The following is a 27296-nucleotide window of genomic DNA, read 5'->3' as shown; positions in this document are numbered from 1 at the left end:
TATTTTGCTTCAGTAGTGGAAAGAGCAGTAATAGACTGAAGTAAAGCCCTCCAACTCATTACAGAACCGCATAATGAAAATACATAGCCAGATATGGACCGTCTTTTATCAAGATCACCAGCAAAGTCAAAATCAATAATTCCCTCAACAAATCCCATAACACCAATTTCATTCACTGAATTCTTGTCAAATAATAATCCAAAATGAGAAGTACCTTTCAAGTAGCGAAGAATCCACTTTACTGCATTCCAATGTTCTTTACCAGGATTGTGCATAAATCTGCTAACCACACTAACAACATGAGCCAAATCGGGTCTTGTACAGATCACAACATACATAAGATTTCCAACAGCATTAGAATACGGTATGTGAGACATGTGTTCTTTCTCATCTTCAATAAGTGGATATTGCCTCGATGACAATTTAAAATGTTAAGCAAATGGTGTAGCAACAGATTTGCAACTACTGAGATTATACTTTTCAAGAACTTTCTCAATATAACTTTTTGAGATAGAAAAGGAATATCAGCATGACGATCACGCTAAAATTCCATCATAAGAATCTTCTTTGCTGGTCTGAAATCTTTCCTATCAAATTCATGACTAAGTTGAGCCTTCAATTCAATAATCAATGACTTATCATGAGAAGCAATCAACATATCATCAACATAAAGCAGTAGATACACAAAAGATCCATTTGGGAATTGCTTCAAATAAATACAATGATCATAATTGCTTCGAGAATAACCATGTGCAAGCATGAACGAGTCAAACCTCTTATACCACTGCTTAGGAGCTTGTTTCAAACCATAAAGAGATTTCTGCAAATGACATACTAAATGCTCTTGACCAGGAGTAGTAAAACCCTAAGGTTGTGTCATCTAAATCTCCTCATCTAAATCTCCATGAAGAAATGCAATTTTAACTTCAAGTTGCTCTAACTCCAAATCAAATAAAGAAACAAAAGCAAGCATAACTCAAATAGAAGTGAGACGAACAACAGGAGAGAACACCTCATTGAAATCAATACCTTCCCTTTGTTCGAAACCTTTCACAACTAAACGAGCTTTAAATCTTGCAGGTTCAACTCCAGATATACCTTCCTTCTTCTCATAAATCCACTTGCACTTTAATGGTTTTTTACCTTCAGGGAGCTCAACCAATTTCCATGTACCATTCTTTTGAAGGCTCTCAAACTCATCATTCATAGCAACTAACCACTTGGATGAATCATCACATGAGATAGCTTTCGAATAAGAAGGTTCAAATGCAACATTAGTTTCTTGAGCAGCAATGAGAGCATAATGAGCCATACTATTAGTGTCACGATATCGATGTGGCAAAACAATATTACTTCTAGGTCTATCTTGAGTAATGGAGTGATTGTTGCTAACAAGAGGTACATAAACTGAAACTAACTGTGTAATAGGAGTAACAAAATCAATATTAATAGGTACATCTACCTCAAGATTATTGTCGGGGACCATAATTAGGGGTACCCTCAAGACGCCTAATTCTCAGCTGGTAACCCCCATCAGCATAAAGCTGCGGAGGCCTGATGGGTGCGATTAAGTCAGGGATCAGTCCGTACGAGCGACTCGATCACGCCTCGTCCGAGCCTAGCCTCGGACAAGGGCAGCCGACCCCGAGGGATTTCCGTCTCGCCCGAGGCCCCCCTTTAACGGCGGACACATCTCCGGCTCGCCCGAGGCCTTGCCTTCGCTAAGAAGCAACCCTGACTAAATCGCCGCACCAACCGACCAAGTTGCAGGAGCATTTAACGCGAAGGCCCTGCCAAAGGCGCCATAAGAAACTCCGCTCCGCCCGACCCAGGGCTCGGACTCGGGCTAAGCCCCGGAAGACGGCGAACTCCGCTCCGCCCGACCCAGGGCTCGGACTCGGGCTAAGCCCCGGAAGACGGCGAACTCCGCTCCGCCCGACCCAGGGCTCGGACTCGGGCTAAGCCCCGGAAGACGGCGAACTCCGCTCCGCCCGACCCAGGGCTCGGACTCGGGCTAAGCCCCGGAAGACGGCGAACTCCGCTCCGCCCGACCCAGGGCTCGGACTTGGGCTAAGCCCCAGAAGACGACGAACTCCGCTTCGCCCGACCCCAGGGCTCGGACTCCGCCCTGGCCTCTGCCGAACGACCTCCGCCTCGCCCGACCCAAGAGCTCGGGCTCGGCCTCAGCCATGGAAGACAGACTCGACCTCGGCTTCGGAGGAGCCTCCACGTCGCCCGACCTAGGGCACAGGCCCGCCACGTCAACAGGGAGCGCCATCATCACCCTACCCCGAGCCGACTCGGGCCGCAGAGAACAAGACCGGTGTCCCATCTGGCTAGCTCCGCCAGATAGGCAATGATGGCGCCCCGCGTGCCCTGTGACGACGGCGGATCTCAGCTCCCTTACGGAAGCAGGGGGACGTCAGCAAGGACTCGACCGCTCCGACAGCTGTCCCTCCGCCAAGCTCCGTTGCTCCTCCGACAGCCACGACATCACGCCAGCTGGGTGCCAAGATCTCTCCGGCTGCCACATTGGCATGTACTCAAGGGCGCTAGCTCTCCCTCCGCTAGACACGTAGCACTCCGCTACACCCCCATTGTACACCTGGATCCTCTCCTTACGCCTATAAAAGGAAGGACCAGGGCCTTCTTAGAGAAGGTCGGCCGCGCGGGGACGAGGACGGGGCAGGCGCTCTCTTGGGGCCGCTCGCTTCCCTCACCCGCGTGGACGCTTGTAACCCCCTACTGCAAGCGCACCCGACCTGGGCGCGGGACGAACACGAAGGCCGCGGGATTTCCACCTCTCTCACGCCCGTCTCCGGCCGCCTCGCTTCCCCCCTTCGCGCTCGCCCACGCGCTCGACCCATCTGGGCTGGGGCACGCGGCACACTCACTCGTCGGCTCAGGGACCCCCCTGTCTCGAAACGCCGACAGTTGGCGCGCCAGGTAGGGGCCTGCTGCGTGTTGACGAACAGCTTCCCGTCAAGCTCCAGATGGGCAGTCTCCAACAACCTCTCCGACCCGGGACGGTGCTCCGTTTCGGGAGTCTCGAGTTCACGTCCCTCGACGGCAGCTACGACATGATACTCCTTCCACCGCCGCGTGACAACGACAATGGCGGTCGACAACCCGCCCGCCGGCGGCGAAATCGACGACATCTTCTCCGCGTGGTGGAAGAACGACATTCGAGCTCGCATCGTCCTCTCCCCCGCCAACGGAGGAGGAGGCGGGGCAACCAAGGCCAGGCGGGAGGCCGCGCTTCGTCGGGCATCGACCTCGCGTTTGAGACGAAGGCGAGCGTCGTCCCCCCGCGACACGCCAATCCCGAGCAAGTGGACGACGCCAGCACGCTCGCGGAAAGCTTGCAGGACGTCGCCCTCGTACCTAGGACGACGACGCGATCAGCCCCCAACGTGACTACGTCGCTCCTCGTCGACCAAAAGGTACTGACTGATTCCCATCCTACATCATTTCGACTCGGCCTCAACCTGCCTAGCGACCACGCTTTGGCGGGCGCTCTCGTTGAGGCGAGTGCAACCCCTCTGGGGTTTCGTATGCGGTCGCCTTGGGACCGATTGACGGACGTCTCGACCTACGGGCCCTCTGGGTCCGAGGAAGATGACGATCCCAGCATCTGCTGGGATTTCTCTAGATTTGGCAGCCCCAGTGCCATGCGGGACTTTATGGCCGCATGTGACTACTGCCTCTCCGACTGTTCCGACGGTAGCCGCAGCCTTGACGACAAGGACTGCGGCCCAAGCCGCGAATGTTTCCACGTTGAGCTAGGGGATCCCTCCGATGACAACCGTCTCGGCATGCCGGAGGACGGTGATCTCCCTAGGCCGGCGCCTCGCGCCGACATCCCGCGGGAGCTAGCTGTGGTCCCCGTTCCGGCGGGGGGTCACGACCCACAGCTCGAGCAAGTCCGCGGGGCGCAGGCCAGCCTCGACGAGGGAGCAGGAGCGCTTGAGCCGATCCGCCGGGACGTCGGGCAGGTATGGGCGGGCCAACCCCCGACCGGAGAAATACGTCACCTGCCCCAGGGTCTCCAGCGCCGCGTCGCCGATGTCATCAGGGTCAGGCCACCACCTGCATCCAGCGGGGTCGGTCAGAACCTGGCCGCAGCGGCGATGCTCCTCCGCACGATGCCGGAGCCATCCACCACCGAGGGTCGGCGAATCCAGGGAGAGCTTAAAAATCTCCTGGAAGACGCCGCGGTCCGACGGGCCGAGAGCACTACCTCCCGAAGGCAAGCGTACCCCTCGGAACCTCATGCCGCGACTTCCCGATTCACGCGGGAAGCCTCGGTCTACACCGGGCGCACACGCAACACCGCGCCTGCGGCCCCGGGCCACCTCGGCAACGAGCACCATCGACGCGACCGTCGGGCTCACCTCGACGAAAGGGTGGGCCGAGGCTACCACCCCAGGCGAGGGGGACGATACGACAGCGGGGAGGATCGGAGTCCCTCGCCTGAACCACCCGGTCCGCAGGTCTTCAGTCGGGCCATCCGACGGGCGCCGTTCCCGACCCGGTTCCGACCCCCGACTACTATCACAAAGTACTCGGGGGAAACGAGGCCGGAATTGTGGCTCGCGGACTACCGCCTGGCCTGCCAACTGGGTGGAACAGACGACGACAACCTCATCATCCGCAACCTCCCCTTGTTCCTCTCCGACACCGCTCGTGCCTGGTTGGAGCACCTGCCTCCGGGGCAGATCTCCAACTGGGATGACCTGGTCCAAGCCTTTGCCGGTAATTTCTAGGGCACGTATGTACGCCCTGGGAATTCCTGGGACCTCCGAAGCTGCCGACAGCAGCCGGGAGAGTCTCTTCGGGACTACATCCGGCGATTCTCGAAGCAGCGCACCGAGCTACCCAACATCACCGACTCAGATGTCATCGGCGCGTTCCTTGCCGGCACCACCTGCCGCGACCTGGTGAGCAAGTTGGGTCGCAAGACCCCCACCAGGGCGAGCGAGCTGATGGACATCGCCGCCAAGTTCGCCTCCGGCCAGGAGGCGGTCGAGGCCATCTTCCGAAAAGACAAGCAGCCCCAGGGCCGCCCGACGGAAGATGCTCCCGAGGCGTCTACTCCGTGCGGCGCCAAGAAGAAAGGCAAGAAGAAGTCGCAAGCGAAACGCGACGCCGCCGACGCGGACCTTGTCGCCGGCGCCGAGTACAAGAACCCTCGGAAGCCCCCCGGAGGTGCCAACCTCTTCGACAAGATGCTCAAAGAGTCGTGCCCCTATCATCAGGGGCCCGTCAAGCACACTCTCGAGGAGTGCGTCATGCTTCGACGCCACTTCCACAGGGCTGGGCCACCCGCGGAGGGTGGCAGGGCCCGCAACAACGACAAAAGGGAAGATCACCAAGCAGGAGAATTCCCCGAGGTCCGCGACTGCTTCATGATCTATGGAGGGCATGCGGCGAACGCCTCAGCTCGGCATCGCAAGCAAGAGCGTCGGGAGGTCTGCTCAGTGAAGGTGGCGGCGCCAGTCTACCTAGACTGGTCCGACAAGCCCATCACCTTCGACCAAGCTGACCACCCCGACTACGTGCCGAGCCCGGGGAAATACCTGCTCGTCGTCGACCCCATCATCGGCGACGTCAGGCTCACCAAGGTCCTGATGGATGGGGGCAGCTGCCTCAACATCATCTACGACGAGACCCTCAGGCTCCTGCGCATCGAGCTGTCCTCCGTCCGTGCGGGTGCTGCGCCCTTCCACGGGATCGTTCCTGGGAAGCGCGTCCAGCCCCTCGGACGGCTCGACCTTCCCGTCTGCTTCGGAACGCCCTTTAACTTCCGAAGGGAGTTTTTGACGTTCGAGGTGGTCGAGTTCCGAGGAACCTACCACGCGGTATTGGGGAGGCCATGTTACGCGAAGTTCATGGCATTCCCCAACTACACCTACCTGAAGCTCAAGATGTCGGGCCCCAACGGGGTCATCACCGTCGGCCCCACGTACAAACACGCGTTCGAATGCGACGTGGAGTGCGTGGAGTATGCCGAGGCCCTCGCCGAGTCCGAGGCCCTCATTGCCGACATGGAAACCCTCTCCAAAGGGGTGCCAGACGTGAAGCGACATGCCGGCAACTTCGAGCCAGCGGTGACGGTTAAGGCCGTCCCTCTCGACCCCAGTGGCGACACCTCCAAGCAGATCCGGATCGGTTCCGGGCTCGACCCCAAATAGGAAGCAGTGCTCGTCGACTTCCTCCGCGCAAACGCCGATATCTTTGCGTGGAGTCCCTCGGACATGCCCGGCATACCGAGGGATGTCGCCGAGCACTTGCTGGATATTCGGGCCGGAGCCCGACCGGTCAAGCAACCTCTGCGCCGGTTCGACGAGGAGAAGCGCAGAGTGATAGGCGAAGAGATCCACAAGCTAATGGCAGTCGGGTTCATCAGAGAGGTATTCCATCCCGAATGGCTCGCCAACCCGGTGCTTGTGAGAAAGAAAGGGGGGAAATGGCGGATGTGTGTAGACTACACAGGTCTCAACAAAGCATGTCCGAAGGTTCCCTACCCTCTGCCTCGCATCGATCAAATCGTGGATTCCACCGCTGGGTGCGAAACCCTGTCTTTCCTCGATGCCTACTCAGGGTATCACCAAATCAAGATGAAAGAGTCCGACCAGCTCGCGACTTCTTTCATCACGCCCTACGGCATGTACTGCTATGTCACCATGCCGTTCGGTTTGAGGAATGCGGGCGCGACGTACCAGCGGTGTATGAACCATGTGTTCGGCGAACACATCGGTCGTACGGTCGAGGCCTACATCGATGACATCGTAGTCAAGACGAGGAAAGCCTCCGACCTCCTCCCCGACCTCGAAGTGACATTCCGGTGTCTCAAGGCAAAAGGCGTCAAGCTCAATCCCGAGAAGTGTGTCTTCGGGGTGCCCCGAGGCATGCTCTTGGGGTTCATCGTCTCCGAGCGGGGCATCGAAGCCAACCCAGAGAAGATCGCGGCCATCACCAGCATGGGGCCCATCAAGGACTTAAAAGGTGTACAGAGGGTAATGGGATGTCTCGCGGCCCTGAGCCGTTTCATCTCACGCCTCGGCGAAAGAGGCCTGCCTCTGTACCGCCTCTTAAGGAAGGCCGAAAGCTTCACTTGGACCCCTGAGGCCGAAGAAGCTCTTGGGGACCTGAAGGCGCTCCTCACCAAGGCGCCTATCTTGGTGCCCCCAGCTGATGGAGAAGCCCTCTTGGTCTACATCGCCGCGACCACTCAGGTGGTTAGCGCCGCGATTGTGGTCGAGAGGCAAGAAGAGGGGCATGCATTGCCCGTTCAGAGGCCGGTTTACTTCGTCAGCGAGGTACTGTCCGAAACCAAGATCCGCTACCCACAAGTCCAGAAGCTGTTGTACGCGGTGATCCTGACGAGGCGGAAGCTGCGACATTACTTTGAGTCTCACCCGGTAACTGTGGTGTCATCCTTCCCCCTGGGGGAGATCATCCAGTGCCGAGAGGCCTCGGGCAGGATTGCAAAGTGGGCGGTGGAAATCATGGGCGAGACAATCTCGTTCGCCCCTCGGAAGGCCATCAAATCCCAGGTCTTGGCGGACTTCGTAGCCGAATGGGTCGACACCCAGCTGCCGACGGCTCCGATCCAACCGGAGCTCTGGACCATGTTTTTCGACGGGTCGCTGATGAAGACGGGGGCCGGCGCGGGCCTACTCTTCATCTCGCCCCTCGGGAAACACCTACGCTACGTCCTACGCCTCCATTTCCCGGCGTCCAACAATGTGGCTGAGTACGAAGCTCTGATCAACGGATTGCGAATCGCCATCGAGCTAGGGGTCCGACGCCTCGACGCTCGCGGCGACTCGCAGCTCGTCATCGACCAAGTCATGAAGAACTCCCACTGCCGCGACGCGAAGATGGAGGCCTACTGCGATGAGGTTCGGCGCCTGGAAGACAAGTTCTACGGGCTCGAGCTCAACCACATCGCTCGGCGCTACAACGAGACTGCGGACGAGCTGGCGAAGATAGCCTCGGGGCGAACGACGGTTCCCCCGAACGTCTTCTCCCGGGATCTGCACCAACCCTCCGTCAAGATCAACGACACGCCCGAGCCCGAGGCACCCTCGGTTCAGCCCGAGGCACCTTCGGTTCAGCCCGAGGCACCCTCGGTTCAGCCCGAGGCACCTTCGATTCAGCCCGAGGCGTCCTCGGTTCAGTCCGAGGTACCCTCGGCCCCCGAGAGCGAGGCGCTGCGCATCGAGGAGGAGCGGAACGGGGCCACGCCTGACCGGGACTAGCAAACCCCGTACCTGCAATATCTCCACCGAGGAGAGCTACCCCCCGACCAAGCCGAGGCTCGGCAGGGTAGCCCGACACGCCAAGTCATTCGTCTTGCTGGGGGATGAGCAGGAGCTCTACCACCGCAGTCCCTCGGGCATCCTCCAGCGATGCATCTCCGTCGCCGAAGGTCAGGAACTCCTGCAAGAGATACACTCGGGGGCTTGCGGCCATCACGCAGCGCCTCGAGCCCTCGTCGAAAACGCTTTCCGGCAAGGTTTCTACTGGCCAACGGCGGTGGCCGACGCCACTAGAATTGTCCGCATCTGCGAAGGGTGTCAATTCTACGCGAAGCAGACCCACCTGCCCGCTCAGGCTCTGTAGACGATACCCATCACCTGGCCCTTTGCTGTGTGGGGTCTGGACCTCGTCGGTCCCCTGCAGAAGGCGCCCGGGGGCTACACGCACCTGCTGGTCGCCGTCGACAAATTCTCCAAGTGGATCGAGGTCCGACCCCTGAATAGCATCAGGTCCGAGCAGGCGGTGGCGTTCTTCACCAACATCATCCATCGCTTCGGGATCCCAAACTCCATCATCACCGACAACGGCACCCAGTTCACCGGCAAAAAATTCTTGGATTTTTGCGAGGATCATCATATCCGGGTGGACTGGGCCGCCGTAGCTCATCCCATGTGGAATGGGCAAGTAGAGCGTGCCAACGGCATGATTCTACAAGGGCTCAAGCCTCGGATTTACAACAACCTCAACAGGTTCGGCAAGCAATGGATAAAGGAACTTCCCTCGGTGGTCTGGAGCCTGAGGACAACGCCGAGCCGAGCCACGGGTTTCACGCCGTTCTTCCTGGTCTACGGAGCCGAGGTCGTCTTGCCCACTTACCTGGAATACGGCTCCCCGAGGACGAGGGCCTACGACGATCAAAGCAACCAAGCTAGCCGAGAAGACTCGCTGGACCAGCTGGAGGAGGCTTGGGACAAGGCCTTACTACACTCGGCACGGTATCAGCAGTCCCTGCGACGCTACCACGCCCGAGGGGTCCGACCTCGAGACCTCCAGGTGGGCGACCTGGTGCTTCGACTACGACAAGACGCCCGAGGGAGGCACAAGCTCACGCCCCCCTGGGAGGGGCCATTCGTCATCGCCAAAGTTCTGAAGCCCGGAACGTACAAGCTGGCCAACAGCCGAGGCGAGATCTACGGCAACGCTTGGAACATCCAACAACTACGTCGTTTCTACCCTTAAGATGTTTTCAAGTCGTTCATATACCTCGCACCCACGCAAAGTTTAGTCATCAAGGAAGGGTCGGCCTCGCCTCGGCAAAGCCCGACCCTCCCTCGGGGGCTAAAAGGGGGGAAAGCCCCTCTGCGTCAAAATTTTTCCTCGAAAAAGATCCCTTTTACCAGAATATCTTTCGTGCTTTTTGACTACTTCGAAAAGTGGGTCCTGGAAACGACGGAGTACACGTAAGCAGCCAAGGCTGACCGAGCCGAGGGACTCCTACGCCTCCGGGATACGGATACCTCACTCATCACCTTCTGCGATAAGTAACTCGCGTTCGGATACAGTGGCTCCGCGGATCGAACGAGTCTTTACGTTCGGAAGCCCTTCTGCCGAAGCGATCTTTCGAGCCTTCTCGACCGAGTCGGTGACAGGGCCTCATGGATGGGTGAGAGTACGCGTAAGCGGCAAGACTGACCGAGCCGAGGGACTCCTACGCCTCCGGGATACGGATACCTCACTCATCACCTTCCGCGAGAAACAACTTTCGCTCGCACAAACATCCCTGTTACTGACAAAAAGTCCAGATACTCGAAACAAGAGGAAAAGAGACGCAGCTTTACAACACAGCGAGGGTGTGTGTTCTGGCCTCGGCGGCTGCAGAAGACACACGCTACAAAACGCTTTGACCCTGCAGGCTCGGGTCTTGACGCTGGAAGGGGGTAGCAACACCTTCGGCATCGACGATACCTTCAGCAAGGTTCGACCCAGCCTCGGACGGCGACGCGGTCCAGGGACTTCTCCGGGAATCCGGCTCGAGCAGGCGGCTCGGCCGGTTACCCCTGGGGCCTCGGCCAACCATCTTCCAAGGGCGCCAGCCCGACCCGAGGCCTCGGCTGATCGACTCCGGCGTCGGTCCCGCTGACAGACAACCCAGCTAGGCTCTGGCCAACCAGGTTTCATTTTCGAGCCAACTCCGCCTCTGTTCATGCTGATACCGCTACCCCTGGCCTCGGCTCGTCGAAGAGCGGCCAAGGGGTCCCTTTAACTAAGTTAGAGGAGCCTCAGACAACAAGGTCGACCGAGCCGAGGGACTCCTACGCCTCCGGGATACGGATACCTCACTCGTCACCTTGACACGGGGCGACTCATGCTTGGTGAAGCGGTTCAGATAATCAACAGGCGAGTCTTAGTGCTCGAAAATGAGGAAAAAACACGGCTCCGCGCCGAAAATTACATACATGTTCAGGCCCCGAAAGCCATAATGAACAAAACACTGGCATTCGAAGTGCCATTACAAACGGAACTCCGGTTCCCCCTCCGCAGGTACGAACAACCCCACTCGATTGGGGTGGGCCTGCGGAGCAACAGAAGACCGACGAACGGCGCGCCGTCACCTGCTCCAGCAGCGGCGACGACGACGACTTCTGCCCCGGGGGCCGAACAGCGGCAGCACTGACCTCAGGGCGGATGCTGCTGCCAGGAGGCCCCCGCCCATGCCAAAACTCGTAAGGCAAGGATGGGCAGAAGGCCGTAGAGTTGGAGGTCAGTCCGCGGCCAACCCTGGCTATCACGCCGGCGGAAGAACCTCTTCCAGCTGCCGTGGCAGACGCCGGCGCCGCGAGCGGCTCCGAAGCCACTCGCGTCCGAAAGCCGGGCACGCTGCAGCTGCCAGCGCCACGGACAACAACCACTCCTCCCCCCCATCACTGAGTGAAGGAGCGGACCACCGCCCACGCAGGGGCCGACCCCAACTCGGCACACTCCCCTCCCCAGCCTTAGTGATGAAAATCCTTGAGGCTGAGGGAGGGGCAGAGGCCGCAGCCCGGCTCGCTTTCCCCCACCATCAAGCTGGAGGTCACCATCTTGGGTGACCGCCGGCGGAGGGGTGCAGCCGGGCTGCATGATGAAAATCCTTGAAGTCGAACGATGGCTGAAAGGTACCAACTCCCACGGAGTTGCGTTCCTCCAACGGTGAGGCGAAAAGACGGCGGATACCCCCCATCCGGGGGCTTGGAAGGTGGAAAGACGCGACGCATAAGGGAGGAAGAAGACATGGTTGCCTTCCGAAAGGGGTCGCCCCCCTTTTAAAGACAACTCTCCCTACGTGCGCCCCCAAACGCCACGGGCTGAGTCTTCTCCAACACACTCCAAGGCCCTCCCCTGCGGCGCAGGGGCTGGGTCCCGCATGTCATGCAGACCGGCTCCGAGCAGAAGAAGCCAAACCGCCGCGCATGGCGCGCGCAACCGCCCAGCGGTTACAAGCGGCCCCCCACTTTTGCCCAGGCCAACGGGCGGAAGGAGTGGGCAACCATGCAGGCGGCATGCAACCGCGCCAAGTGGACACGCTTCTCCGACTCCCAACGCGCCAGCATGGAGGCCCAGGCCCACGCGTCACCCAACCGGCACGCCGGATGCTGCATGCAGGCAACTGCACCGCCACTTGCGCCACCGTCGCGCCTCCTCGATTGCGGAACCAACACCGCGACTCAAGGCAACCCAGCGCACGACCCAGCGGCGCCAGCCTGGCGCGACGGTCAAAGCGGCCAAAAGTGGGCCGGCAGTAATGACGGTGGCAGGCGGGCGGGAGCAGCGGTCACGTCGTCAGCCAGGCTCACGTCCCATCTAGGGGCAGCAAGAGAGCCTCCTCTCACGGCGTGAAGACGGTGCGCCCGTGATCCGTCCCTCGAACGGCTCGCGCACGCATAGCGGCTGCCCCGCCAACTACTCGCCCCGTCGCATTAACTCCGCGGCTGGACAGGCGGCGCTTCTGGCAGGCGCAGCGGGCGACGCTTCGCCTTCGCCGAAACAACCGCGCCAAAAAAGGTACGCCACGTCGTTCGATTTCGTATCCTTTTCCTTTTTTCCTCTTTCTCTATCTCTTGCAACAGGGACCGGGAAAGGGGGATACCCCGAAAAGGATCCTTCCCTGTGAAGGAACCGGGCTCCGAGCCCCCCTACTGATCAGAGGTTCGAAGGCTGGCCCTCCGAGGGGTTCGACAGTCGCCTCAGATCGCGTGGGCCCTACACCCACTACTGGTCAGAGGTTCGAAGGCCGGCCCCCCGAAGGGCTCCATGGTCGCCTCAGGCTACTCGGGCTCCGCGCCCATTACTGATCAGGGGTTCGAAGGCTGGCCCCCGAAGGGTTAACAGTCGCCTCAGACGCCGAGCGAGGGATGACCAGAGGTACGTTCGATACATAACCAAGGCTCGGGCTACGCTCCCGAGGTACCCTAGGACATTTCCGAGACCAGCGGGAGCGATCTTGTAACGGAATCCCATCGGAGGGAGGCATCGAGCCCTCGGACCCCGTCGCCAGGGGACCGGGTCCGGCAGATCACCCGCAGGTACTTTTGGGCGTGCCTCTGGGCCCCTAGCCGACCCCCAACGAACGGGGCACGGACGTCCACTCGGATTACCCGCTTGCAGCTCACCGGAGACACCATGTTCGGTGCCCATCGAGGGTAACATGGCGCACTCCCCCCCTCCTCCTTGCGGAAAGGCGACGTAGGGGCGTATGTAAAAAAGCCGAGTCTGTTCCTGATCGCCCTCTCGCCCTGTGCGGAGGCTCGGGGCTGCTCTCGCAAACCCGGCTCCGGCCGAACCGTTGACAGCGTCAACATACCAGCCCGAGAGCTTGGGCCCCGACCGTGCACCCGGGCTACGGCCAGTTCGCATGAGGGAATAACCAGACCAGCCGAAGCATTGCGCAAGGCATTAAGACCTCGAAGGAGTGAAACCACTCCTCCGAGGCCTCGGGGGCTACACCCGGCGGGTGCGCTCGCGCGCACCCACCGGAACAAAATGCAACCGAGAAAGGCTGGTCCCCTTGCAAAAAAGTGCGACGAAAGCCTCCAAGCGAGTGCTAACACTCCCTTCGAGGCTCGGGGGCTACTGTCGGGGACCATAATTAGGGGTACCCTCAAGACGCCTAATTCTCAGCTGGTAACCCCCATTAGCATAAAGCTGCGGAGGCCTGATGGGTGCGATTAAGTCAGGGATCAGTCCATACGAGCGACTCGATCACGCCTCGTCCGAGCCTAGCCTCGGACAAGGGCAGCCGACCCCGAGGGATTTCCGTCTCGCCCGAGGCCCCCCTTTAACGGCGGACACATCTCCGGCTCGCCCGAGGCCTTGCCTTCGCTAAGAAGCAACCCTGACTAAATCGCCGCACCAACCGACCAAGTTGCAGGAGCATTTAACGCGAAGGCCCTGCCAAAGGCGCCATAAGAAACTCCGCTCCGCCCGACCCAGGGCTCGGACTCGGGCTAAGCCCCGGAAGACGACGAACTCCACTCCGCCCGACCCAGGGCTCGGACTCGGGCTAAGCCCCGGAAGACGGCGAACTCCGCTCCGCCCGACCCAGGGCTCGGACTCGGGCTAAGCCCCGGAAGACGGCGAACTCTGCTCCGCCCGACCCAGGGCTCGGACTCGGGCTAAGCCCCGGAAGACGGCGAACTCCGCTCCGCCCGACCTAGGGCTCGGACTTGGGCTAAGCCCCAGAAGACGACGAACTCCGCTTCGCCCGACCCCAGGGCTCGGACTCCGCCCTGGCCTCTGCCGAACGACCTCCGCCTCGCCCGACCCAGGAGCTCGGGCTCGGCCTCGGCCATGGAAGACAGACTCGACCTCGGCTTCGGAGGAGCCTCCACGTCGCCCGACCTAGGGCACAGGCCCGCCACGTCAACAGGGAGCGCCATCATCACCCTACCCCGAGCCGACTCGGGCCGCAGAGAACAAGACCGGTGTCCCATCTGGCTAGCTCCGCCAGATAGGCAATGATGGCGCCCCGCGTGCCCTGTGACGACGGCGGCTCTCAGCTCCCTTACGGAAGCAGGGGGACGTCAGCAAGGACTCGACCGCTCCGACAACTGTCCCTCCGCCAAGCTCCGTTGCTCCTCCGACAGCCACGACATCACGCCAGCTGGGTGCCAAGATCTCTCCGGCTGCCACATTGGCATGTACTCAAGGGCGCTAGCTCTCCCTCCGCTAGACACGTAGCACTCCGCTACACCCCCATTGTACACCTGGATCCTCTCCTTACGCCTATAAAAGGAAGGACCAGGGCCTTCTTAGAGAAGGTCGGCCGCGCGGGGACGAGGACGGGGCAGGCGCTCTCTTGGGGCCGCTCGCTTCCCTCACCCGCGTGGACGCTTGTAACCCCCTACTGCAAGCGCACCCGACCTGGGCGCGGGACGAACACGAAGGCCGCGGGATTTCCACCTCTCTCACGCCCGTCTCCGGCCGCCTCGCTTCCCCCCTTCGCGCTCGCCCACGCGCTCGACCCATCTGGGCTGGGGCACGCGGCACACTCACTCGTCGGCTCAGGGACCCCCCGGTCTCGAAACGCCGACAATTATCATCGGTAGTTTCAGGCATAGATGTGGATGAGAAACCACTATCAGAAACACCTCTAGAGAAAGAAATGTACTTTCATCAAAAGTAACATCATGACTGACAATCACCTTTTTAGAATCAACACATAATAAACGATATCCTTTAACACCAGAACCATAGCCAATAAAAGTGCATTTTTGAGCTCTAGGCACTAGCTTCTCATTGTTAACATGAGCATAAGCAGGGCAACCAAAGATTCTGAGATTAGAATAATCAACTGATTTACCTGTCCATACCTCTTTTGGAATTTTAAAATCAATAGCGGAATTGGGAGAGCGATTAATCAAATAGCAGGCGGCAGAACCAGCTTCCACCCACGTATCATGCTTATCCCATAAACCGGCATTAGAAAGCATGCAACGGACACGCTACAAAATAGTACGATTCATTCTTTCAGCAAGACCATTGTGTCGGGGCATACCTGGAATAGTCTTGTGTCTAGCAATACCATGATCAGCACAAAAAGAATTAAACTCACTATTGCAAAATTCCAATTCATTGTCTATTCTCGATTTCTTGATTTTCCTGCCAGTCTGATTTTTCACTAAAGCTTTCCATTGCTTGAATGCAGTAAGAGCAACATTTTTATGCTTTATAAAATAAACCTCCAGACTTTACAAGAGAAATCATAAATAAAATTGATCATATAATCACAACCTCCAATAAAAGAATGCGGAGCTCGATCCTAAAGATCATAATAATATAATCAAGAATGTCTTTGGTGCAGTGAGTAGATGCAGTGAGTAGATAAAGAGAAACTGCAGTGAGTAGATAAAGAGAAACACAATATACAATTTAATAAAGAAAAATACAAGAGATTTAGTGTTTTTTTTTTGACATGATAGCTTTGGAAACAGTGTTTTCCTCTTCCCATTGAGAATAATCTTTCGCACGGAACATGTCAGTACTACTTTGGACAAAGTTCAAATTATCACCACTTCTAGAAAACGTGAACGCCATCTTTTTTTTGTTTTCTACATATAGTCGTCACTTCTATAAAGGAGATTGCTGATAATTCAATATGAATTATAAATTAGAGAACTCCTAGTCCCTACAGCATTTTTTACCAGAGAAATTTTATTATCAAAAAATAAAAAATAAACTGGATTATATGAAATTCTTGCATTTTTTCTGACAAAAGATTCAGTGTAAATTCTCGTTGATAATCAAAAATCTAGGAAGAAATTCTTACTTGTAAAATAAACAGTCTAGGAAAAAATGAGAAGCCACTTCGATGAAAGATGTGAACTAAGCAAAACCAAAACGAGTATAAGTACATGTTTGGTTTGCTCCCGACCAAGCCCAGTCACATATCAGAGATCAGTCAAATATCAGAGATCCCAGACGTTCGATTTTGATCGCCGCCTAATATCAAAACTAAGGTCCTGTTTAACTAAAGTAAGCAATCTAGTTTTTTAAAGAAACTGACTTACCTTTTTTGTTAGGAAAGGTCAGCTTCTTAGTTTCTTATTTTTAAGAAAACTAAGAATCCAGTTTCTATAAACTAAAACTAAGACCTTATTTGTTTCGGATTATAATCTCTTCGGATTATATAATTTAGCGTAAATAATCCAGCAGTTAAATAAATACCTAGATTATAGATTCAGATTATGCAATCTAAAGCCTATATTATGATAATCTCATGAATCTTATTAAAAGTAGTTTATTTAAGATTATTTTTGACAAAAAAACTCACTACCCATCCTCACCTCAAATAAAACCTCAAATAAACAAACAGGGTACTCTTGTCATTGTGAATAATCTATATTTGTATAATCTAGACTAGCAAACAACTACATGTGTAGAGGTGCAAGCAGGTCTCTTGTTCCATTAGATCTAGATAATCATATGTCACATTTAACATTTAAATCCTTCCACCACATCTCATATAGCTTTATAAAAAAAACCCTAACAAACCACGATTATACATTTAAATCCTTTAAATCCTTCCACCACTAAGAGTGGTTACACACTTGCACCTAATGACTACTTATATATTAGTCATTGCCGATTATAATCTTTCTAAATTATAATCTAGATTATATAGTTTAGATTATAATCTAGATTATATAATCTAAGCTAAAACCTAAATCATAAACATGTATAGAACCACCTCAATATAAAAAAACAGATTCTACTTCTAAACAGGCCTTAAGCCTCTAAACAAAAATAAAACATCCTAAAGCAATGATAAGTTTTTTGGTGAGCAATAAGTTCCGACTAAGGGCTTGTTCGGTTATTTTCAATTCATATGGATTGAAGGGGATTGATACGGATTGAGAGGGATTTTGACTTACTAGGAATTGAAACCCCCTCAATCCCCCTCAATCCATATGAATTGAGGTAGAACCGAACAAAGCCTAAAGAATCAGTAAGTTCCACTTCCAAACAGGCCTAGTCTCTAAACAAAAATAAAACATCCTAAAGCAATGGTATGTTCGGAACGGATCCTTTAGAACTGTTTTACGTGGAATGTTAGTTTTATTTATATTAAAACTGATAAGTCTAAATAGTTTCAGGTCTTAATCCTAGCTAACCGAACAGGCACTAACCGAACAGACACTAAAGAATCTTGGTGGAATTGAACCACCATCCATCCGAGACAGCACACCTAGGCTAGCAGTCAAACGGATGACCTCACCGAGCTGAGGAAAGATCCACACATCAACGAGCAGACGCAGCTACATTTAATAGCCATAAAATACCTTTAAAAAGTATAAATATATCTTATGAATATTCGTGTTCACAACCAAGCGTTCTGTAAATAGACCCATACAAAAAGAACGAATATTCAAATGATATATTTATACAACCAAACTTGCTAGAGATTTAAACACCCAATTCCGGTGGATCGAGATTAAAACAAGGACCTAAATGAAAAGCACGGCACCCTTCGAGACTAAAACAAAATGCAATGATGAAAAACAATTTAAATATTCCCAGTTAAAATTACGGTTTATATAAAGTCACGGCTTATAATCCTGTCATATATTCTTGGTTAAATGATAATTATATGAATTGCATATATATAATTTTAGAAAATAACCAGAACAAAATGCAGCCAATTAAACTAAAATTTTAAAAAGATACTCTGCTGCATATGATAAAAAATGTTTTTCAGCTTCGGCTCTGGCTCATGCAAAAGTTATGTCAAACACCTCTTTTTCAGATGGCTTCACCAGTGAAGTACTTTTCCAAAATGAACTAAAAAAAAGTGGCTCACCCGGCTTCGGCTCACGTTATTTTTGCACTATAGTCCTCCCACCAGTCCAGATTATTATTTTTTGGTCCTGCCCTCAATCCCTAGCCACGTACAGGAGAGATATACATATATAAGGATCTTTCTGAAAAACAACCTATAAGCCGTTTTGCCAAATGATTTTTTAAAATAACTTTGTCTCATCTAAAGAAGTGGTTTCACCTCGTGAGCCAGAGTTAAAGCCGTTTTTGGAGAAGCCAGAGCCCTACCAAAGGGGCCCTTAATCCCAAAACTCTATTATATGAATGACCATATATAATTAAAACACCTACAATTTATAAACAATCTATAAACAATTTATAAACAATGCAATCTACAATTAGATATTAAAACTACAATTTATAAACAGTACAATCTACAATATAGTAGACCCATAGTGTAAATTATATTGTTTGTAGAGCGTAATTTGAATATAGACAATCTGGTGGAGATAGTCTAATTCCCAACCCACCGATATCAAATTACCAGTCGCCATCGCCTTCACTGGAATCAATTCCCTCACAACGCCATGAATTTTGCAACCCTCAATCAAATTGAAAATAGAATAGGGAACTTTGTAACAAAAAGCAGCATGATCAATTACAAAAAGCAGCATGAAATTGATCTCCAGGGTAACACATGCTCTCGTGCCCCTAGAAATTCTAAATGGACGAATTGAACTGCCAAGAAATAAATTGTCGAACAATATGTACAGTACCGTCAAAAAGCAGCAAGTATTAAGTAAACCTGGGCAGTACGTTCTCAAACAGTCAACAGGGCAAAGTACCAGTCAGGCCGTCCAACGGTAGCGAAAACTTAAACCTTGGTAACAAATCAGTTCCATCAGCATCGCCATGACCCATGATTGAAGCACACTATAACCAATGAGTTCCACATCTCCACAGCCACGAGCCATAACGGATCAATTCCCCATCAGCGTAGCCACGATTGAAGCGCGCCATGATCTCGGTTGATGAATAGTGGAATCCATCATACTGCAGTTTTGCAATCTTCTCTACACACGTCCACCAATTGCTATGGTTCAAACATGCTAACATACAAGAAACAAATATCCCAATTGACCAACATGGTAAATACAAATGAAAAATGCTTAGACGTAGATACATATGGAGATCTCAACATTAGTCCAGACTGAAATATAATATAGAATGAAATAAAAACGCTGTGACCTTAGGAGATTCACGGGTTGAACAGAACCAGCATGTAAATTTGTGTAGCTGCGACCTAAATTTTTGCACACTTCAGACTCATGGAGCGATTAGTATTACAAGACTGAAAATCGAGCTGGGTGAAGCGGACGTCAACGGTATTAACGTGCGTTTCAGGATCTTCAGTTCGATTGGTGTCAGGATTTCTTCGATTCATTATGCAAGCACAGAATATAAAACGTTGCTCGTAATAGAAGGAGCGCAGAACGACTTAAAAATTGTTTGAACATAATTACCGATTGTACCTTGGGAGTCGCGTCGTAGCTCCATGTTTTTGTTGTAGATCTCCGTGCTCGATGCAAAAATCCGGCGTGCGCAGCGGACCAACAGGCGCGGAAACAACGGATACAGGAACACGGAACAAGATGAGGGAGGAGACCCCGGGGCCAAAAACATCAACCCCCGTGCGATCTCCTCCCCCGGCACACAATAATCATCTTTTTATTAATACCTGGCCTGCCATGCGAGCGCACCCATCATGGCAAAGGCCTCCTCTAGGATGTCACATCTTTTTTTCTCTTTTTTGCTGTCGACGCACGCAGACTTTTACATGCTGCAGCTTACCTCGCCTCTTCCAGGCGGCATATCTCATAGATCTACTAATAATTATCGAAATTGATCCAATAATTATCAGCGCAGAGACATCATCCATCGAGGTGAAGCAGGACTGCAGACCAAGAGATCCCGCCGCCTCCAGCCATCGTCGCCTCAGATCCGCTCCGAACCGAACGACGACGACGACGACGACTTAGAAATTTCTCCAGATCTGGAACCAGAAGCAGAACATGCGATGCTCGACCACCAAAACAAAACAACATGAACCTTGAAGGCAAGGACTAACCGATACAGGATCCAACGCGGGTTTGTTGTTTTCTCCCAGTCCTAGCTCTATTCAAGCCCGTAAGATGCCGAATCCAGCAATCAGATCTGAGCCTGCATAACATGAAGCAAACGGATTTCCTGATAAATCAAAACAAAGTAGCTCACCGAGAGCACTCGCGAGGCAAGGTATCAAGGAGGACGGCCATCCAGGATCTGGAGGACGAGATGAGGTTGCGTGCAGGAGGGGAACGCGTCCAACAATGGTTTGTTCTTGGTTATCGACGAATAATTGGCGGAAACAAATGTATTTATGGTACCCTCTCCCGTTGGCCAAAGCGAGCGGCGGAGATGAGGCGGTTCGATTCGAACGGCTCACATAGAGATCACGTGTCGGGAGATCATTGGCCGTGAGCTGTGACAGCTGGTCGCAGGAGGAGACCGTGCTGGGCTGGTATTCTGGACGGAATTAGCGTCATTGCATGCGTCATCCAGTTGTTGACGGATCCGCTGTGGGCAGAAGGGAAGAGAGATTATACGTGGCCACACCGTTTCTCTACTACTACATAAGATACTATCGAGGGCGTCCACATTTTATTTTGGTGAAGCCTGACGCCCCCGCCCCCGCCCCCGCCTAGCCCGACGCCACGCCTCCGCTATCGCCGCTCTCTACACGCTCCTCGCCCCCGCTATAGCCACCTCAATGGAAGGTCCTTTGTACCATTCGCCGCCCTCTGTACCATTCGCCGCTCTCTACGCGCCGTGGATCCGCCACCTCAACTCCTCCCATTACCGCGCCCGCGCCATCAAAATCTGCCGCAGATCTCCTCTCCCCATTACCGCGGTCCATGGATTTCTCGAGTCAGTGGGAGGTCTGCCATCCATGGAAGGTCCGCCACCTCCTCCTTGGCCCGCGGCAAAAATGGCGTGGGAGCCAGATCTCCTCTCCCATTACCGCGCCCGCATGATATGGAAGGTCCCAGATATTCTCTCCCCATTACCACGGTCCATGGATTTCTCGACCTCGGCTACGGAGGCGGCGACATTATGAGCGCCGAGGTGCTACACTTCCACCCCAACGTGCTTCTTGACCAGGGCGGCTTCGGGTTCGGCCTCAGCAACGTGGCGGTCGACGGCGGATCTGGGCGCGCACTACGAGGCGAACAACAACGTGCTGGCCTCCTTCGCCAGCCAGCTCCTCGCTAACGCCCCCGCGCTGCCATGGGATGATCGTGCCGGCGGGAGGACGCCGTCAGACGAGATGGACGACGAGCTATACGGTGTCGCCGGCTGCGACAGCCACGTCGTGGCGAGCTTGCGGTGCCCCAGCCAATCCAGGGCCATGGCGGTCTGGTCGTCATCCAAGAAGTCGTACGATATCTGTACCAGCGCCGGCGGATCAGTAACCGTGCCGGCCCATGACACATACCACCTCGCCGGGGCCGGGCTCTCCAACGAGGGAGGCCTCCACTACCCGCTCGCCGCCTGCAGTGGAGCCAACGCGTCCGCGGTGGCGACGAGGGAGTTGTCGCTGACGCTGTGCTCCAACTCCATCGCTTCCTCGAACAGCACGCTAAACACGACGGAGCTAAGACTGGAGGAAGCTAAGTCTCTTGCAGAAAAGCTTTGTGATGGCCCTCTTTCAAGTGCTGCAAATTTGTGGATCCTGAGAGCTTCTATGGAGATAAATTCGTTGGCGACTGCTTCTGGCAGCTCTCCATTGAATAAGGAGAACTTGAGCTCTCTGTTTGATCTGTTTGGCACATGGTAAGTTCCTTATATCAACATTGACAAACTTTGGGTTTTACCTTACTACTATGACTGTGCTTGAAATCGTTCGTGATGCATTTCAGGCCATGAAATTGTTTTTCCATTAAATACTTGTAGTATTGGTTTTAATAGGTCATGCTTGTTTTCCCGCCTTTCTCCGGAGTCCCATCCCATTGCTGAGTGCATTGAAGTTAAAACAGGAAAAAAGAAGTAACTGCATGCAGTCAATATTGCCTCCTAAGTGTTGGGACCTGATGACACCTTGGCCTTTTGCTTGTTGCAGTCGACACAGATTGCTTGCTTTACCTCGGCCAAGCCTCAAGTTGATGCAATACTGCATAGAGCTGGAGGTGAGCCTTGCATCGCTCGGAAACCATGGCGCCCTCACAAATGCTCGACGACTATATGATTCAGTGGTCGACATGTATCCCCAGGAAAGGGAAGTGTGGAGGAGCTACTATAGCCTGGAGCTCAAGGTGAGACCACACATCACTGCTACCATGTATATGTGTGTGGATGTGGGTGGGTGTTTTCTCATTTCAGAATAACAAGGCTAAAACTTGATTATATACCCAGATGGGAACATCAGAGTCTGTCAACGCCGTGTACGCGCGTGCTCGCAAGGTGCTCGGTGACTCCACTGTTCATGCTTACCCCAGAGCTTAATTGTTTGGGTCAGCTCTCTCTGTGAGCATGCTTAGTTTGGGCCAGCAAGTAATTAAGCTGACACGTCGAAATTTTGGCTCTAAATCAGTGTGGATGGTAATTTGTGACTTGCAATACGCTGACAATCTCCTAGACATCAATATGAACATCCAAAATTCTTTCTTACCGAGATCACATAGACAGCTCCACAAGCAAAAATCATGTAGCTGGCAATCTCCTGGAGCAAAATCAGATCATCCCTTTCAAAACTTGGGTATGCCTTCGTCATGACAGCAACACTTCCAGGAACCAAAAATAAAAGGGTTGAAATAGACAGAGGAATAGGAACGTGATAAGATCAAGTTTTAGTCTATACTACTCTATTAAGGACCTAATGTGGTCACCTGATGCTACCAGTCTACCATGACTGCACTCTCTACGCACAGCGTCCGCAAAAAATAGTGCAAAGCGAGCACTCGAACTTACGTCCCTCTACTCGTTAACCACTAGACCACGTGTAACTTACTGTTTGAAAATAAAGAATAATTATATTTGCAGCCTAAGCACCGCTCCTCACGCTCTCCCGTCAAATGGCAATTAGTATTTTTGAATTTCAATGCATCTTATCAGAATATGTTCACTTCGTAGCAACGTACGGGCATTTACCTATGTTCACTCCGTAGCAACGTACGGGCATTTACCTAGTGAACTTTTAAGGCCCTGGTTCGTTTTCTCCGTTAGAATAAAATTTGTACTTTAGCCGTCGGAAAAGGTTGCGTAGTCTGTGGCCCACCGTTCAAGCAAGCTGATTAGATAAGGAAAACTGACTTTGTTTAGAACTCCACCCTTCAAGCAAAAGTTGATTATAGCCCGTTCGTTTTCATATGCTATATTTTAGTACCTATCACATTAGATGTTTAAGCCCTGTTTAGAAATATTTTAAAATAACACTACGGTATTTGATGATACTATAGTATTGAAACACAAAGGTGTTTGATTTATTGAGGCAAAACACCGCTTTAAATGCTATGGTTTATTTAAAACCGTGGTATTTTTTAGAGTTTTCGAAACTCCACTGAGTACCTTAGTTTTCTTCTCTTCTCTATATATACTTTGTTTTTCCAATAAAACCAAACAGTTCTCGGTTTTGAGCGATATTGTGGTTTTATTGTGATAAAATAATACCATAGTATTTGTGTCATGTACAATTGTAAACTATAGTAACTTAAGGGTGTGTTTGGTTTGACTTTTGGCTTTGGCTTTTGCCCCTCTAAAAGTCAAAAGTCAACCAAAGGGCAGGATCCAGGAAGCAGCTTTTTCTAAAAGCCAACTTTCTCGTAGTGTAAATCTGAAAGCACCCCTGGACCTGCTTTTAGTGGCTTTTCGGATGGAACTGTGAAAACATATATCGAAGAATTTTTAACGACTTTTAGTGATTTTCACCAAACAGTTTTTAGCTTTTTAATAGCTTATAGCCTACAGCAGCTTTTTCCACAGCTCACAGCCCACAGCAACTTTTTTCACAGCCACAGCCCAACCAAACAGACCCTAAAATTACATTATTTCAAAACTGCATTTTTAAATAGGCCGTTAGATGTTAGTTAAAAATATTAAATATAATTTAATTACAAAACTTATTCTATAATAAAAACTAAATGACAAGATGAATCTATTGAACCTAATTATTTTATGATTTGCTAATGTGATGATATAGTAAATATTTGTTAATCATAGATTAATTGTTCTTAAAAATCGCCTCTTTTTTAGTTTTTATCTATATAATTATTTTTATAATTAGACTATATTTAAAACTTATATTTGACATCCAAACATTTGATGTGACACGTATTAAACTTTAGTCTCTAGAACCAAACACCTCTTATAAATAATGAATATGTTCATGGATTGTAAGAGCACTCCCTAAAATTTTCCCCCAAAATTATCTATTTGGGGCTCTACTGAAAAAACTCTTTCCCTAAGAATGTAAATTTAGCATCCTAAATTATATATTAGGAAATTGCTAAAACATGTTAAGGAGTAAAAAATAATTATGCTCCAATAGTTTTCTTTTTATTGGTTGTTAATTTTTAAAGTTATCTATGTTAACAATAAATAAGTGGAGCTTTTTTATTTTTAATTGAGCCGGCGACAGAATTTAGTATCAACAACCTTCCCTGATGTCTTAGGATGTTGAAACTATCGATGGAAGACTAGACAATATGTTCATCGCTCAACAAGTTGTGGAGAATAATGTACATGAGCTCACTTACAGTGGGGCTCATGTGAATTGTAAGATTTAACAAAGAAGATGATTAAAGTTAAGCATTGCTTTTAAAGTTTGTCAAAGTTTTATTAGCAGTTACTAGATATAAATAGATATCAACCCAATTAAATAAAAGATCACAATTAATAATAACACCCACAATTAAATGTATATGACAAATTAAGTTTAGTTACATAAGTTAATCATGCGAGAGTCCTGAATCGCTCTTTACCATGCGCACGTCTGATATACCGGTTTTACAATCAGCAGAGGTTGCGCATCTTTACCCACAAGACGTGTTTCCCGATTAGCCAGGGTTAGCTAGACCCTTAGACACTTCTAAAGTGAATGGCTAGGGATCCATTGCGAGGTCTTTCCAAAGTTCCACTAGTCCGAGAAAACCCGCTACAGATTCAAGAAGGAAGCATAGAAATCCCCCGTCCGAAAAGCTTTACAGACAGTATGACCCGAGGATCTCGCTATACTCTGATGTGATGCCTCCCCGCTTGCCCTTTTGGGTAAAGTAATCTCTTCCTAGCTTTCCTAATTACTTGGCCAAGGACGTCCCATTTCACCCTTGTTCATACATAGCAAGTTAAGATGCATGTTTCAATTAACACAATTAATCTTGTCATGAATAATTAAATCAACAGCAAAATTGGAACATGTTCATACTTTAGATGTAACATTAATCCCAAAACTAGGTAGAGCAATAGCAAGTCTACCCAATAGTTCATTTGTTTGTAAGGTGTGGGGTAAACAAAACTAGGGAAATCTATTGGTCCCATCAAATTAACCTGAGCATGTCTAACAGATAACATTATTGGGTAAAGAAGAGTGATCAAGGGTACAACTTGCCTGGTGCAATTCCAGGTACTTCTCCAATGTATAATGTAGGTGCCTCGCAACCTCGCTTCTATCATGACAATACATATAGATAGGCAAAGACTAGGTAAAAATAACATTACACCAAACATAGAAAACAATTACATAATATAATTCTATGTGTCACTATGAAGATCGTAGGTTTGAGAAGCACTAAAATTGGAGTTATGGTTAAAAGGTATAGTTTCCTGAAGTTTTAGGTGATTAAACCATAAAATTATATTCTATGTGGATTAATATAAACCATGTGAGAAAATATTATCAAGAAATAACTAACTAAACCTAAATCTAAGTTATAACTTGGTTATAGGTTATATCTTTGGTTAATTTATAATCATGGACAGTTAACTTTGATTAACCAGATCGATCTTCTAAACACTGGTTACATAAATATCTATTTATAAAAATAGGTGATATGATAAAAATAATGTTGTTATTGCGTAGACAATGTTATTACGAACCTTCGCAATTGGAACGGAGTAAATCGGAGTTAAAACGAATTATTTATGAACTTTCTAAGATTATCGGAGTTACTTCTATACCATAAACTGATCTCCAGAATTACTTTTAGGCCCCGTTTGTTTCGTTGGAATTGAATTCCATTTTAATAATTATAATTTAGACAAAACTAATTAAGTTTATACATTTATATATGTAATTTATTTGTATATTATCCTAAATCATATGAGAGATATGATTATATACTACATTTATGTTATAGTGAAGCAAGTAGAAGAGTGTGGTATAAGTTGTGCATCGGAAAAATAGCATGTAAATCTATAGATTCAATTTCTATCTTTCACCCCATGAATTTGAGATAGGCTTATATGATAACTGAAGTGGTGGAATGTCACATTCTAAAAAAATAGCATATTCCATTAGTAAGATTCAAATTCCTCAAAATAAAAAGAAACAAACGGGGCCTTATATTTATTCTACAGTGTTTGGACGACGGCTCCTATTTACTAAAGTCCAGGGTCTGGTGTGTAAAACTAAGGACCTGAATTAAATTCCTTTAAACACACTATGGACTACGGGTTCAATAACAGAAACCAGGCGTCTCTTTCACAAAGCTACATGGCTGAAGAGGTGCACACGCACGGTGGTCGCATGATCTGGTCTCAACGGTTCCGATTAGATCGTTCATCATAATGAACTGAAAGTCGCTTAGAGGGGGGGTGAATAGGTAGAATCTGAAATTTATAACTTTAAACACACACTACAAGTCGGGGTTAGCGTTAGAATTAAATCTGAGTTCGGTAGAGAGGGGGAAAGCAAATCAACCAAGAAATAAAGCGGATGAACACAGTGATTTATTTTACCGAGGTTCGGTTCTAAAGAACCTAGTCCCCGTTGAGGTGGTCATAAAGACCGGGTCTCTTTCAACCCTTTCCCTCTCTCAAATGGTCACTTAGACCGAGTGAGCTTTCTCCTTAATCAAATGGGTCACTTAGACCCCGCAAGGACCACCACAACTTAGGTGTCTCTTGCTTTGATTACAATTCACTTGGGAACAAGAATGAGGAAGAAAGAACGCGATCCAAGCACAATAGCGCAAAAGAGCACG

The 27296-nt window shown here is 50.9% G+C and overlaps 2 protein-coding genes across 3 annotated transcripts; one reads left to right on the top strand and one right to left on the bottom strand.

The window, feature by feature from the left end:
* Positions 1–18652: 18652 nt before the first annotated feature.
* On the bottom strand, positions 18653–20463 carry LOC108961162 (uncharacterized). 2 transcript variants are annotated; one of them, XM_020550044.3, is made up of 4 exons: positions 20335–20463; positions 20189–20235; positions 19593–20113; positions 18653–19169 (listed from the first exon to the last, which is right to left on the bottom strand). In XM_020550044.3, the coding sequence occupies exons 3-4, from the start codon at positions 19741–19743 to the stop codon at positions 18994–18996; spliced, it is 327 nt and encodes a 108-aa protein (XP_020405633.1). In that variant the 5' UTR covers positions 19744–20113; positions 20189–20235; positions 20335–20463; the 3' UTR covers positions 18653–18993. The 2 variants fall into 2 exon arrangements, with proteins under 2 accessions (XP_020405633.1, NP_001333740.1); NM_001346811.1 differs by having other exon boundaries at positions 18792–19169; positions 20189–20446.
* A 295-nt stretch (positions 20464–20758) lies between these two features.
* LOC103650064 (uncharacterized) lies at positions 20759–22767 on the top strand. The gene is made up of 3 exons (XM_008675731.4): positions 20759–21933; positions 22220–22412; positions 22513–22767. Exons 1-3 carry the CDS (start codon positions 21428–21430, stop codon positions 22600–22602), a joined length of 789 nt encoding a protein of 262 aa, XP_008673953.1. The 5' UTR covers positions 20759–21427; the 3' UTR covers positions 22603–22767.
* Positions 22768–27296: the final 4529 nt, after the last annotated feature.

Source organism: Zea mays, chromosome 3, assembly GCF_902167145.1.
Source record: "Zea mays cultivar B73 chromosome 3, Zm-B73-REFERENCE-NAM-5.0, whole genome shotgun sequence".
Lineage (NCBI taxonomy): Eukaryota > Viridiplantae > Streptophyta > Magnoliopsida > Poales > Poaceae > Zea > Zea mays.
This window is presented reverse-complemented; position numbering and strand designations above follow the sequence as displayed.